This window comes from Amblyomma mixtum, chromosome 8, assembly GCF_055824585.1.
Source record: "Amblyomma mixtum isolate Tamu chromosome 8, ASM5582458v1, whole genome shotgun sequence".
Lineage (NCBI taxonomy): Eukaryota > Metazoa > Arthropoda > Arachnida > Ixodida > Ixodidae > Amblyomma > Amblyomma mixtum.
In genome coordinates, this window is record NC_143019.1 from 88,584,634 (window position 1) to 88,599,320 (window position 14,687).

A 14,687-nucleotide genomic window follows, 5' to 3' on the forward strand; every position below is an offset into this window, starting at 1 on the left:
GAGGAAGACAGACGTGGCCATCTATTCAAGGGCATCGCGGAGGATATATCAGTTTCCTGATCAGGAAAGGCAACTGGGACTCTCGCACGGGCGTCAACAAACATTGCCGTAAGCTTCAAGGTCTTAAGGTCCGTCGCATTATCCCGAAGTTCGGCCGTTTGCCTATGGTCACCACTGTCGCTAGCGAGTTCTCTCGACACTATCTTAATGTTCTCTCTCGAAATCGAGCCTTCTATTTTAAGCACCATCTGCCGCCCTGAAGATGCTTGTAGGCTCGTAGGCTCACAGGGCCCCTAGAAGCAGCACTACGACCGCCGGCACAAGGATGTCTGCCACCTACTCGGTGACTTAACATGGCTGTGGACGCCTCTCCGCAAACGTAGTTCATCTCAGAAGCTGCTGTCGCACTACACAGGCCTATCTATTGTGCTCGCTCAAATCAGTGACCTGAACTATGTCGTGTCTCATCAATCTTCACATGGTCGCCGCTCTCGGAAGGCACAAGTTGTGCATGTTGCACGACCCTGACTGACAGGCCCTGGGGGCTTCGTCTGCGAAGGGGGACGTGTCACGCGACGCTGAAGAGACGACAATGATGTGGCAGCGCGGAAGAAGAAACTCGCCATCACGGCGCTAATGCACCAGGATCAGGTCGACTTCCCAGTAAACAAACCTGTAACCATATTAAAAATTTGCTAACATGATTGCAGCTCTTCGTCGGCCATAAAGTTTTATCACACATTCTTCAGTTTTCTGTAATGATGCACTAGTTACAATAAAAACGTTGTGGAAGAAAGAAGTAATACTGAACAGCATAAAGTGCTGTTTTGTTTTACAGGAGCGTAACGTCCCAAAGCAACTCAGGCTATGAGGGATTCCGTAGTGAAGGGTTTCGGTAATTTAGAACACCTGGGGTTCTTTAACGTGTACTGACATCGCACAGTACACGGGTCTCTAGCTTTTCACCTCCATCGAAATGCGACCGCCGCGGCCGGGATCGAACCCGCGTCTTTCGGGCCAAGCATAAAGGGCAGTCAAACAGTATTATTTAAGAGACATCACGTCTTCCTTTCTGCTCTTATTCTAATGACTTGCATTCGATTCGCCGGCGTCATACCGAAATGTAGTGCAGTAACGCTGATGCCGTTCTCATGTTTAGGAGCGCTGCCGTGCCGCGCTGAGGTATTCATGACACCCAGCATTATTTTCTGCTGCCCAAGAAGCAGGAGATGAAGGGCTCACCGGCTGATTTTGCAAGGGAAGACACCAGCACTGTGTTGTGCGATAAACTTTCTATTTTCGCAAGTAACAAAAAAATTGCCGATGAAAGACGCTCATAGTATAGCATCAAAGGTTTGCAAACAAACAATAGAATAACAAGAATGCAAAGTTGGAAGGTAAACCAAGTTAAAAGATAAACGTGAAGAACCTAAATTTTCGGCGAACGAATGAAATGAATGATGGAATTCGTCCCACTATCTCGTCTCTACCCTTCATCTGAGCATGTAGGTAGAAGGGACTATACCAAGGGCGTGAATGAGTTTCCCCGCGTGTGTTTAATGCGCCTGGTTACAAGGAGCTGTCTTCTTCGGAGGATCGGCTCGGCCTCAAACACAATTTCCTCCTGCGTGGAGGTCAGCTTTGAGCAGATAATTCTGCAGTGACCTGCCGCCCCGCTAAGCTTCCTGTTTACATGTTTAGCAATGGAGCTCAGCAGGGTTGCATCTCAGAATCTCTTACTCCGCTTGAGAGTAAGCGAGCCGTACCAAACAATAACCTATTTGTGATTCAGAGGTTATAGAGTTCCAGATCTCGATTTGCCAGGTCGACAGGCCTAGATGCCGGCTTCAAGAGCATGTGCACCTGATGTGCACGTGGGTAGGCAAATTGCAGTTCGAACCACGAAACAGATATGCGCTTACCTCTATGCGGTAGATGTGTATGCGGCATGAAATGTACGGGGCACACGAGTCGTTGAACATGCTTATATTGGTGTATCGTAGGAACACATTCTGAAGTTGACAAACAGCCTCCCATATTTCGGCACCATACTCTAGGCCGCTCAGTTATATTGCAGGTTAAATGCAAGGGCTGGGACTGAATTTGCTGGTTTTCTAAACTAGTGTTCTCCGCGAAGTTTTGGCGCCGGGTGCATATCGCTTAGGATGTGCGTCATGTTGCTTTGGATGTGCTTAGAAGCGTTGCTTTTCGAGTTTGTCCACGCGGCTGTCTTGTACAAATGGGCTGCTGCTGTTTTGCGAAAAGTTCTAATCGTAGCTCGAAAGGATTTCGACTCTTTAAACTCTCTAAAGAGGAAAAAAAAAGGTGCATCGGGATATCTGAAATTCGATGTAACAAGTAGACACCGACTGAGAGCGACGAACTGCGCGAGGTGATAACCGCTGATATTTTATCAGGTCACTGCGTCATATAAGGGGATCTAATCCCCTTCCAATATTTAATTTTTGGTATGCTAATGTCAGTGCACTGTTGTACTAAAACGGCATGTCTTGCATAAACGTAACACTGGGGTTCACGGCTTGTATACTACATTAGCCTACATTCTGTAAGGAGTTATGATCTTCAACCTGCTATCCTTTATAATCCCATTTCTAAGGCTTGTAGATATGCTATCAAATTTCGTGCTTGACGTCTATGTACGTGGTAATTATAGCCAGGCTAGCAACGTGCGCTTATCTGTTTGCAAGGCTGCGAATGAGGAGAGTATTGAGAACTGCGTTAAAGTTGATACTCGAAGAAGTGATCGGACAATGTTAATTTGTTTGTATGCCATTGTTACGTTCTTTACGAATTTAATACTAACTAAATCAAATTTTTCACAGGCTCACTTTGAAGACTAAATTTGATGAGCCAATGTAGAAAAAACATGGGTGGAAAAACTGAATTCCACAGTACCAACAACTTTTGCCTGACGGTTCAGACAGCCTAGAGTTTCAGGCCTAGAGTTCTGAAGATATGACGAGAAACCAGCGTACTTCGCGCCCGCGCTACACATTTACTACGAATACCGATAACATGTGCTCAATCACTCCGCAAAAAAGAAAGGGCATAGAACCTTTTGCGCGCGCTGTTCGCTATGCAAAATACAAAATAAGATAAAAGAAACACCCATGGCAACAGTAGTATAGGTGCAAGGCAAAAATGAACATTGTCCTTGCTTTACCCAAACGCTCAAACGCGATACAGTTAAGTGCTGGATGTTTCAGCTAAGACTTCGCACATTTTTAAGGCGAAAGCCTTTAATGCCTCATAATGTCCGTTAGCAGCCGCGTCGGCAGATTTGTCCGCGTTTCGGCGTCGCTACTTGAAAAATTACCAGGAACTTTCGCGTAAAGTGGTGAAAGGCGAAAGCCTGAGTGCTGCATTCTGCTACGCGATTGTTCACTTGACATTCTGTGGGTGCATTAACTAACTGGCAATTAATGACGCTTAATCTTTGACTTTAGGAGTCGAACGCGACTGCGTGTTGTAGCGCTGCCAGGGAGTCCACGGAACGCCACCACCCGTTCGGAGGGATGTTGCCCTTTGAACGCAACGCTTTTTGAGGAAAGGAAATGACGCTGTAATTCTCAGTCATCTCGGTGGAAACCTGAACCGCACCGTACAGGAAGGGAGGAAGTGGAGTGAAAGAAGAAAGAGGGGCCGTAATGAAGAAAATGAAAATTGTATTTGAGGAAAGGAAATTACGCAGTAACTATGAAATGAAATGAAAATCTTTATTTGCCATCAAATACAGATGGGGGGATTGTAGAAAAAAAGCGGTCATTGGACAGCTTGACGGGTCCACAATCCCTTATTTTGGCAGAGTGGCGGCATCACGTAACATATTCTTGATATGTGACACCGAGACTGTGTCATATCTCGGTGGACACCAGTCGAGAATTGTATTTGAGGAAAAGAAATTGCGCAGTAACTGCCTCACATATTTTGGTGGACACCCGCCAAAATTCGCGCGCATTGACGTCACGACAATTTCGACGAATCTAAAACGCGGACAAATTTACTAACACGTCTTGGTCACGACAGTATGAGCCATTAAAGGCTTTCGCCTTAAAAGAAACTGCGTCGAGGCCAGGCTGGGAAACCACGCCTGTCTGTCTCATATCTCTATGGATACGCGAACCGCGCCGTAAGGGCCTTAAGGAAAATGAAATGAAAAGAAAATGCCTATCTCATATCTTGGTGTTTGGTTTGGTTTGGTTTATGGGGTTTAACGTCCCAAAGCGACTAAGGCTATGAGAGACGCCGTAGTGGAGGGCTCCGGAAATTTCGACCACCTGGGGTTCTTTAACGTGCACTGACATCGCACAGTACACGGGCCTCTAGAATTTCTCCTCCAAAGAAATTCATACTGGACGGCCGAACGCCTCCACCGTTATCGTGATGCTCCCAGGGCATTGTGCGCAAAACTGCGACAGCCATGACGTTAAACCAAGCACAACTGAAGCTTTTCGCTTGTATATGAGGCTTAACCATAGCTAAACCAGTGCCTAATTTTTCTTTTAAAGAACAGGCTGTTTGAGTAAGAAGAGAGCTTTTTTGGCCTAGCATAGGCAGCTGTGTATCAGAGTATAGCTATGATGTGCTAGCTAGCAAGCTAATCAAATATTATTACAAAGTGAACATTTAGCTATTACTGCTAGGCTCCGTACTCCTTAATTATTGGGAAGTGTGTAGCCCACCGCAAGTAATATCCACAAATTTCGGCTATTTCCATGAGTTACGTGCACTGGACCGACTGCTTTGCCTTCAGACTTCTCGAAAGCGCATGTATTGTATTTTATTAGTGCCATGGCATTGCATCTCCGACACAACGAACAAGTGTGGTCGCAAGCCTCGGTTACAGCGAACGAAGAAGCTCTGTAAGCTCAGCCCCCGAGTCGAAAACCCAGTTTCTTGCAGGAGCGGGAAGCGACGAGCGCTTCCTGCCCCATTTCAAAGGAAATAGCGGGGCTACACAAAATGCAAGATAAAAAGATATGCGATACATGCAACATCGAGGAAACGTTTTGCCAGGTGCGGCCGTCACGAACACACGCCTGGAATGGCGGCGCCTAGCGCAGTTGAAAAATGCGGTAACCTTTGGGTTATCGTCCTTCTCTGCACGAGCATAGAAGGCAGCGACCGGCGGTAGCCATGTGTCATAGTATACCCGTGAGGCGAAGTTGTTTGGAAGCCGCGTTCTTGTGCTCTACAGGGTCGACCAGAGGTTTGGACTATGCGCGACTTACTTCTACCGACAAGTGTGCCACTAGCGATAAATCTTGGCAAGGTATGGAGCTAAGAAGCGATTTGTTCGCCGAGTGGCTTGAAAAAATAGCAAAGTCCTTTTCTTGCTGAAAAACCGTGCGACGCACCACGTGCTGCTGTTTTTCTGACAGAAGTGATTAGGCTTTCCTGCCAGCGAAGGCAACGAGCCATGCCTGTCAATTGACAGGGCCATAATTCTGGCGATCGAGGACACACACCGGGTGAGCTGTCGGCACCGCATCACCGATGCACGCTGATAGTAATTGACGCACCAGATTCTGACTTTACAGTATGGGTAACTGTGATCCCCGCCGTGGGAATAAGTTCGCGTGGTTGGAAATGGCTACGGAGTACATCAAGAATTGCAATCATCCCCGCGCAAAGGCACACCTCACGTTTGTCCTCCATCGAAACGCATCCGCCGCGGTAGGGATTCACTATTACGTCCTTGGGCTCAACAGGAACAGGCAGGACCAGATCGGGACCCTCAAGCCTGCATTGGTGCTATTTGACGGCGGCCATCGATCAAGGAGGTCACACTTGTTGGATGTATTTAGCTTCCAACCTAGCATTGTCTAGTGATATGTGCCTACATTGAGTTCGTTGCCAGGATAAGTCGACGCCGTTTCGTTTTTTGTTAACAAATAATTCATTCTCTAAAGCCCTCAAGCTTCAGAAACTGGTTTTCACCAGGCTTTTGTTCGCAGAAAACCTACGTAAAAACGCAACATTTGCTCATGACGAACTGCTGAGCTTAAGGCACCCCTATCAAGCTGCCTGCTTTATTGAGAGGAAAAAGGTAGCCGTAGCAAAGGGCATGATTGCATATTGAGCGAAACGATTTGACAGAACTTATACATGGTGATTAAAATTAGACTTTACGGATTTCTTAAAAGTAAGCGATGCTAAGCACCTAAAATCTCTTTGCGCATGTAATTTATGCTGTCAGGGAGACAGAACGTGAGACTAGAATCGCCATCGTCACGCACCTCATTAAAAGAAATCAATTAGTGAACATTTTAGTATTGCAGTAATTGGGCATGTTTATACTAGAAATTAAGAGGCAGACATATTTCTACACAACTGATTTTGGTAGAACTATCTTTGCACGCCTGTGTTCCATGTTATTCGCGTCCCAATTTTCAACTCGACCCGCGTAATTGCGCATGCCACGCGATGCCATTCGGCGCGAAACTCCTTTCAGTTTGGAGAGGTGTTTCGCTTGCCAACAATGTAGAACTACAGGTGGAGCTGATAGCTGATTCCTGTTTCAATTTCGGCTACGAAATTGAAAGAAATGCCCAACGAAACAGCGGCGTTCCACTAGGGGCGAGTTTAGCTCGGACTGCCACTGCGAAATTAAGCGAAATAGGTGTAAAATTTCTGGGCTAATATTGAACACCCGATCATTAAATGTATTCTACTAAATGCAAGACTTTATTAATTACATTAGATACAAAAGCCAGGTACACTTTGAGCTATGTTATCAGAACCCGAAGCAGGCAGTGGCACGGGCAGAGCGCAAGCGCTAGGCCCGAGGCCATTAGGTCATCTCCTTGTCATCAGTCATCTCGTCTCATCCTTCGGCTCCTGTCACGTAACATTGCTTTGATGTACTGGGCAATCACTGCCATCCCGGCCCCGAAGCGTCGGCGTTCTGCGCCTGCCATGGTCATCGGCCGTGCGTGCCTAGCCCACAACGCCCGACTGTACCCCAGCCAGCCTGACCAGAACCGACCTTGTCGCTGATCGCAGCCCCGTCCCCCACGTCGACCAGAACACACGACGAAATGAAGACGCTGCCTCGGCCAGACTGTATTACTCCAGCGACCCGAGACGCTACCCACATGTAAGTACACAGACCATCTGCCCATGCCATTCGGTGCGTCCAAGGACCTCGACCGTCGGATCCTAATGACCTGGGACCCGGCAACTTCGCGGACGAGGAATCATTCGCCCATCTCCTTCATCGTGACAGCCAGCACTTCACCACTTTCTTCTTACTGTTCAACCCTCCTCTCAAGCACATCACCATTTCGCGCGTCTCTTTGTCAACGATCGGCGCGATCGCTTGGTGGTCCCGGGTACTGTGACGAAGAAGCCGAAGCTGGCAGTGACGCGGGACGGAGCGGTCGCGCTATTTCAGCGGCCATTAAATCACCTAATTGCCATCAGTTATCTTGTCTCGGTCTTCCGCTGGCCGTGACGTAACAATATAATCCTATTAGTTTATTTTGGCCGATTTACAGGATGATCAATAGAGAAGTAAATTTCAGATCAAACACAGGAAAGAATGTAAAGACTGAAGCGCATATCATAAACATGTATAAAGAAGCAGGCAACTTGTCATTCAGGTATTATACAAATGCCCGCAGAGCAGAGCAATCTAGTAAGGTAGCAATAATAAAATGGACTTCATGGAATCAAGTTGCTAATTTTTGATAATAGGCTCTGCCTGTATAGCAGTTGACGGTAAGAAGTGTTGGGTATGATATGGGCGTTAGGCCGTTTCCTGGTGCATTAAAGGCTGTCCGCTCTACCAGAACTGGCACCTATCCTCGGGGTTCATGAAGTCACCAGCAGTGCAGGAGAATGCCTCGGCAAATTCCGGCATGTGCATCAGCGGAACGATGCAGCGTGAGCGGCCGTGCCAGTATCGTCCTCTGGGTGCCCGCTTGTTGGTTGCTCTGTTAGCGGTGCACCACTTCAGACAGTGCGCCACGAAGAATGTCTGCTCTGCGCTGAGTCTGACGTTTGGCAGCCGCTCCTCGATTTCAATGTCTGGAAGCCTCCGGTACGCGTCGTACGCCAGGCGGATCCCGGCAAAATCAGCGAAGCCTTCTGAGTCTGTAATTTCAGACAACGCCCTGGCCCGAGACTCCGCTTCCACCTGAAACCGAGAACGACATCGCGTAAGAGATATCGGTGAGCACTTTTGGGCGCATGCTCCTTTCGCATGCTTTCTTTGCACGAAAGGGACGCCCAAAATCTTGTTCTGCTACAGCCTCATAAAAATGTGCCATTGCCGAGGTGCTGAACGGTGACAATTGAACCGATCCGCATCCGGCTTCCTTCGTTTGTGCGGGGGGGGGGGGGGGGAGTTAAGGGGGTGCAGCTTTTCCTCACCATTTGCCAAAGCACGTCTACTGAATCAGAAAGGCTCCTTTCATTGCTCTGCCACTAGTTTGAGCATGCACTGAGAGGCGGTCAACCTTTTTCCGGACTACTCATCTGAAGGCACTCCTGACGATTGCCCTCCCAGCCTCCTCTGGCAATCTTCCTACAGTCCTCTGTTATCTTTACAAACATCAGTTATGCATTCTCTGCCTTGCATGTACAACCCACGTCTATTTGCTCTAGTTGATAACAGCTAGAACATATTTAAACGAAACTTGCTCCCCAACTCAAGCTGTCCTCTTCGCCTCCCGTAATGCTACCTTGGTCAATTTTATTGCCACACTTGACAGCTCTGCCATCAGCTTAGTTCCAAGGCTTTTCGTGAACTTCATAATTTGCCGTCATCGTCAGGTCGTCGTGTATTGTGGTGTAGGCAGGGGACGAAGCAGTTGGTAGCGGAAATTATGATCTTGCATGGACAGGAAGGCTGAGGCAGAGGAGGACGACTAGCTTACAGTATTCTCGCCGAAGGCGAAGACACAGGTGAGACTCCTCGACTACAATCCGGAAACGGGAAATTATAAAACCGTCTAATATTAGGCGGCTATATGCGAAAGTAAATATTTACATATGAGACGGTGATACCATGCTATATTAGCTCTAGGCCTAGCGGTAGAGCTCCGCTCCGCGCCGCTGAACGAATGGCTGCTTTCTGCGTGTAATAATAGTAACAGACATATCTGGTTTGGTTTGACTTATGGGTGTAACGTACCAAAGCGACTCAGGTTAGGACGGAGGCAGTAGTGGAGGGCTCCGGAAATTTCGATCACCTGGTGTTCATTTATGTACCGTCTTTGTCAAAAGTAACCAGGCTGCATGGTTTGCTTCTAGCTTGTATAGTGGAGCTCTTGTGGCTTTCCTAACGATCAAAAGGTGTTGGAAGGTAAGAAGACCCCTAGTTCTTACCTTTAACGACCATTTCAACTTCAGGGAAGCTGTAATGGCTCCACTGTACGAGCTAGAAGCAAACCTTGCAGCCTGGTTACTTTTGACAAAGGCTGTACACTGACGTCACACAGTACACAGCCTCTGGCATTTCGCCTCCATCGAAATGCGACCGCCGAGGCAGGGATCGAACCCGCGTCTTTCGGGCCAGCAGCCGAGCACTATAACCACTATAACCACTCAGCCTCGCAAGAGCTCGCTAGCAGACATATCTCATCTGTACAGGAATTTTCCGTTAGGTTAGTTGGTTTACTTCGAGGAACGTTAAAACTACACCAAAAATACGAGCACAACTACCTTAAAAGAAAAACGACTCCACGGGCGCAGATTTCTCAACCAGGTATCTCGTCGAGAGAGGCAAATAGTACTAGTTATTATTATCTTTACACACAAGCCCTTAAAATTGCACAGCCAGTTAACTGAATTGAACGGCTGCCTTTAACACCTCAGCTTTGGAAATCAATCAGGAGAATATATGATATTTGAATTCGAAGGAGAACTCCTGTTAGGCATTGAAGAGTGCAGCAATACTCTTCTTTAGAAAAAAAAAGGATGTATACTCTTAAACTCGCAAAGCCTGTAACGCGATCACATTGCTCACGATGAAAGTTACCACTGTGAATACTGAAATCGATCTCTCTACGCGAAGATGTGATTAAAGTATTATAAATTTGGAGGTCGCGTAGATGCACTAGCAAACAATTCCACGCGGGAGGTAAATACAGTGGTTTCTAAGGAAGAATGTGGTATTTCAACTTTTTAGGAAACATATTTAAATAGTCGCAAGATTTCCTCGCTCCGTGCAAGCTTGATAACAGACATGAAAACACTTCAAAGGCTTCAAATAAGTGCTACTTTCTTTACAACGGAACCGTGTATATCCATGGTCATTTTTCTAGCGGTGTTAGATAATTACGCCGAACAACTAGCGAGACGACAAATATTAAGGCGCTTTGTTCCGTCACAAAAAGAATAAAATGAGCGATAATGGTTTCCCATTTTTACAGACAGATTATTATACAGCTCTATAGCTGTGGTTTTTGAAGGGTGTCGAGGAGTGTTATCCTCATCAACGAGTTTGCAATTCCTCTTGAGAAAAAAATGTTTGTGAGCGTAAACGATAATATGCATTCCTAAATTCTATGTTTTCTCGTTAAAGCACAGAAAAATTTGCAAAATCTGGTCCGACATTTGTTTTTCTTTCACCTTCCTCCATGCTGCCTGCTACGAATCTTGTACTAAAGAGAAATTCGGTCGCAGCAGTGTTCATGTTAAGACGAAAGTGTTTTATGGCTCATACTCGCGGCCAAGGTCCCGTGCGGTGCAACGCTGTCTTCCACGAATAACGCGGCAACTAATCAGGATAGGAGAAAATGAATGGCAGCATCAGATATAGGGGACATGGTGTAACCCCGACGCCAAGTTCGAGGACTGTAGAGTGAATAGTTCATTCATTGTAGACAATTATAGCGAAAACAACAAAATGCGTCGATATTGCACGGACGTCGATGTAGTTGTGGGAACGGTGTGACGTCACATCCACGGGAAGTAATCACACCGTAGTGGAAATTATCACAGAGTGGGAGGGAAAACGACGAATTTGTGTTAAATTGGATGGGAAAATGTGTAATTAAGCCTAATTAGTACTTAAGACCACCGGAAGTTCTATATTATGGGTAAAAATTGATCAAAAACGAGAAAATCGGCTCTGGTTTAGTTTTGATTAAACCTGGTCGAGGAGCGATAGCTACAGACCCCCGCCTGCGCTCCTCTAGCTGGCTTGGCCGACTTCCCACCATCCATTCTGCGGCCTCATCTTTGGCTGCGGCGATGCGAGCTCGCCCCTTCCATTCTCCCAGTTATCACAGCTGCGGAGCGCGGGGTGTGATATTATACAGAGGGCGCAACGAGCGCCCAACGGTTAGGGCTTTACCAACGGTAGGAGCGGTGGCCGCGCGGTGACCGCGACGAGCCGAGTTGCCGGAGAATCGAGGCCCGTGGTGTGACGTCACACAGAGGGCGCGGCGAGCGCCCAAGGGCAAAAGCGGTGGCCGCGCGGCGACCGCTCTGCTGTAATATTGAATACTGGCGTATTAATGAATGTAAAAGGCATTTGTCGTCCATTTGTCGTCCATTTGAGGCATTCTGGCTGACCATAACAATAAAATTCATTACGCGCAATATATTGACATATTTTAGAAAGATAGCTCTTTTTAGAGAGATTTAGCGTAGCGGAGACGTATTATCGTAGACGTGCACCGCTTTTTCGGACGCCGACTGCGCACACAACGTGCCCTCGCTCATGCCACAGTGCTCGTGCGCAGGCGACGTCCAGTAAACCGGTATATGTCTATGCTAGTACGTATCCGCTACGCTAAACCTCTCTATTAGCTCGTTCTTCAGTTTCGTGCTTCGTCGGCGCCCGCAGCGTCCCCTTCCGCATAATATGCTTCTGCTCTAAGGTGGCAAGCTGGGTATAAAGAAATCACCATTTCCACTTTCTAAGAGCAGAGGGAAAAAGAATCGGTAGAAGGCTGAGAGAGAATGGATGGTAAGCGACAGGTAAAAAAGTGGACGGAATAGAATTCCCCCTCCACATTTAGAGAAAGCGCCAAAAGTTTTCTCTAGAGCTACATTATATAGATTTGTGTGCCAATCGACCTTCTTGTATGCATCTATATATGCCGTCATGAAACGAAAGCACGAGGAGGATGTGTTTACCGGTCACCCCGTGAAGTATAGCAGCTTTTATAAAAAGGCATAACGTACAGAGATTTCAGTAGCCCAATGGTCTTGTCGACGTTAAGAATCCTTCTGGACTCCCATCTCGACATGGAATACAACTTTATCTTGGGTTTATTGTCAGTGCACCAAGATATAATCACACTCATGAAGCTGCGCAATACACTCTACCATAATATGGTGGCTCTGTGGCCGTAAGTCAGCGATGTGGTTTATTTCACCCCGACTCGTTACATGAAGGGAACCTAGCCTTCGTGGGGTGACAGGCACATCGTAAGCTGAGAAATGTCAGGAAGCTTGAGCAAAAAAAAATCCTCCTTGAGGGATTCCTGGGAGCGGAGAAAATGTTTAAAAAGTGTTCACAGTGTGCGCAGGCAACGAAAAATTCGTGGCCATCACTAGCTCCAACAAGAAGGCACCGTGGCCCCACAGAACTTACTCCACCATGTAGCGCAGTTGGTAGAGCACCGGACGCGAAATTCAGAGGTCATGGGTTCGCATCCCACCGAAGGCGTGTGCCTGCGTTTTCTTGTGATTTTATTAGTCTGCCATTGATAAAAACACGAATTCAAAAAGTCATCCCGTATGCTCCTTGGTTTCGGCAATTGTAGGCTCCCGTCACGGATGTTCTAACGAGCCCCTCTTTCCAATCTTTTTTCTGCTGTCTATCATGTGAAGGCATCCAGGAGTCCAACAAAAAGCACGGCGAAGCCAAGCTGGCCTGCAGGCTAGTCCATAAGTAGCAATGTTAAATGATTTATTCTATTTTCCTTTGGTAATTGAGGAAATCGCGACGACAGCAAGAGGACGTGGGCAACTGGGCGATCAATCACATGCACACCGGTCTGCTCGCTGTGCTGATGCTAGCCACCATTTTGCCGCTGCATCCTGTCTGTCACAGCTTCGACGCTAAGGAACACCGATGCGCAACAGTGCGCTCATTAAAAAAGTTTTTCTTCGCAACAGTGCGCAAACGGCTGCACTACCGTTGACCCCTGTTCCTTGGAGACTGTGTACCGTACTTGCATCGAGGCGACTACTCCGAAAGTGTTTGAAAGATGTCACTAGACTTAGAGGTACACATACGCCACTTTTTCGCGCTATACTCCGAAGTTTACTTCTTAAGACGTGGTTCACGCCAACACAGTTCCTCGTTAAGCGCGTCAAAAGCGTTACAGCGCTCCGTCATTAAGAGACACAGTGGGACGCGTTTATGCAGGTAACTGGAACAATTGGTGCGTTCCAACCGCGAGCGGCATGAATCTAATTTTATCTGCGTGCGTCACAGGCAGGAGCGTCCAAAAATCATGTCGAAACCAAATGCATAATAAATAAATACATCCCAAGCTCATCCAGGTACAGCATATTTCAAACGAACCGGCAATGCTGTTGACCATTCTGTGTCGAATCGTAAATGTGAGTACTCCTTTTATATAAACCTTTTTTGTGCCTCTAGTTGTTGGGAACAATGTGAAAAACATCTGTTCACGCATACGACGCAAAACATTTCACGAGATCTCTTACCTTCAGATAAGAAGTGCGCATGCAAAGGACCTTCGCTGCGTACAGCTTCTTAGTGGGCGTGCTTCCGAAGTAGACCCTATAGTTCTGGGCGTCGTATATGATGCTGTCCACGTCGTAGCCATGCATGAATTCGTGTGCAATAATCTGCGAGTACGTTTGGCAATATAGAAAAGCGAGATACCAGAAAGAAGGGCGACGAGAACTAAGCTTATCAAGCTCTCCAGTTCAGACCATAATATACCAGGTGTCCCAGCTAAACGTAACCAAGTTTTTAAAATACACCAGGCGTCCAACCCGTCTGAAACCAAATGAGGGTTGTTTAGTGTCGCGTGGCCTAGTCTGCAGCATTTTTTTCGTTCTTCAAGGTTGACTAATTAGTTAAGCTTAATTAACTCACTTTTTAATTATTGACTTGTGGAAAAAAGTGTCAACGGAAAAGTTGTAGATCGCTTTGAGAAACACCTTACGGAGACATTTGCAGCAAAGTAATATGTACATAAACTAGTTTTTTACCGGCCTTTAACCATAACCCACACAATAAGAAAAAGCTTCCACATGACTACTCTGCCACTTCAACGTCCCAAGACGCGCCTTAAAGAATAAAATCTATTTTTTCTGAAGTCCTCACCTCGATGAGGCTTTGAGTGCACATTGGGGCAGAGAAGTGAGCGAGCAGCTGGTCACGTGACAAGTTTCTTTTAAGGCCAATAAATGAAGCTACGTAAATCGTAACTTGACGGAAAAAGCACTACTAGAGGTTTTTTGCGGTGATCTAAAACTTTTGCACTGACACTTTCTTCCTGAAGTTAATAATTAAAAAGTTAGCTAATTAAACTGAACTAATTAATTAACTTTGAAGAGCGAAAAAAATACTCAAGACTAGGCCACGCGACTATGAACAACCCTGAGTTGGTTTCACTGGACTAGGACACTTCGCCTTTTTTTTTAAAGTTTTGTTACATTTAGCTGGGACACCCGGTATATACAAGTTTCACTGGAAACCGGTATTCGTCGGATTTGTTTTTAGC

The 14,687-nt window shown here is 46.7% G+C and overlaps 1 protein-coding gene across 2 annotated transcripts in view; it reads right to left on the reverse strand.

The window, feature by feature from the left end:
* Positions 1-6,397: 6,397 nt before the first annotated feature.
* LOC149333416 (uncharacterized) overlaps positions 6,398-14,687 on the reverse strand; it is a 185,846-nt gene continuing 177,556 nt past the window's right edge. For both annotated transcript variants that reach the window (XM_089558667.1, XM_089558666.1), the window contains 2 exons: positions 13,660-13,803; positions 6,398-8,161 (listed from right to left, as the gene is read on the reverse strand). In XM_089558667.1, the coding sequence (XP_089414793.1) occupies positions 7,808-8,161; positions 13,660-13,803 (498 nt within the window). In that variant the 3' untranslated portion in view covers positions 6,398-7,807. The remainder of the gene's footprint in view (positions 8,162-13,659; positions 13,804-14,687) is intronic.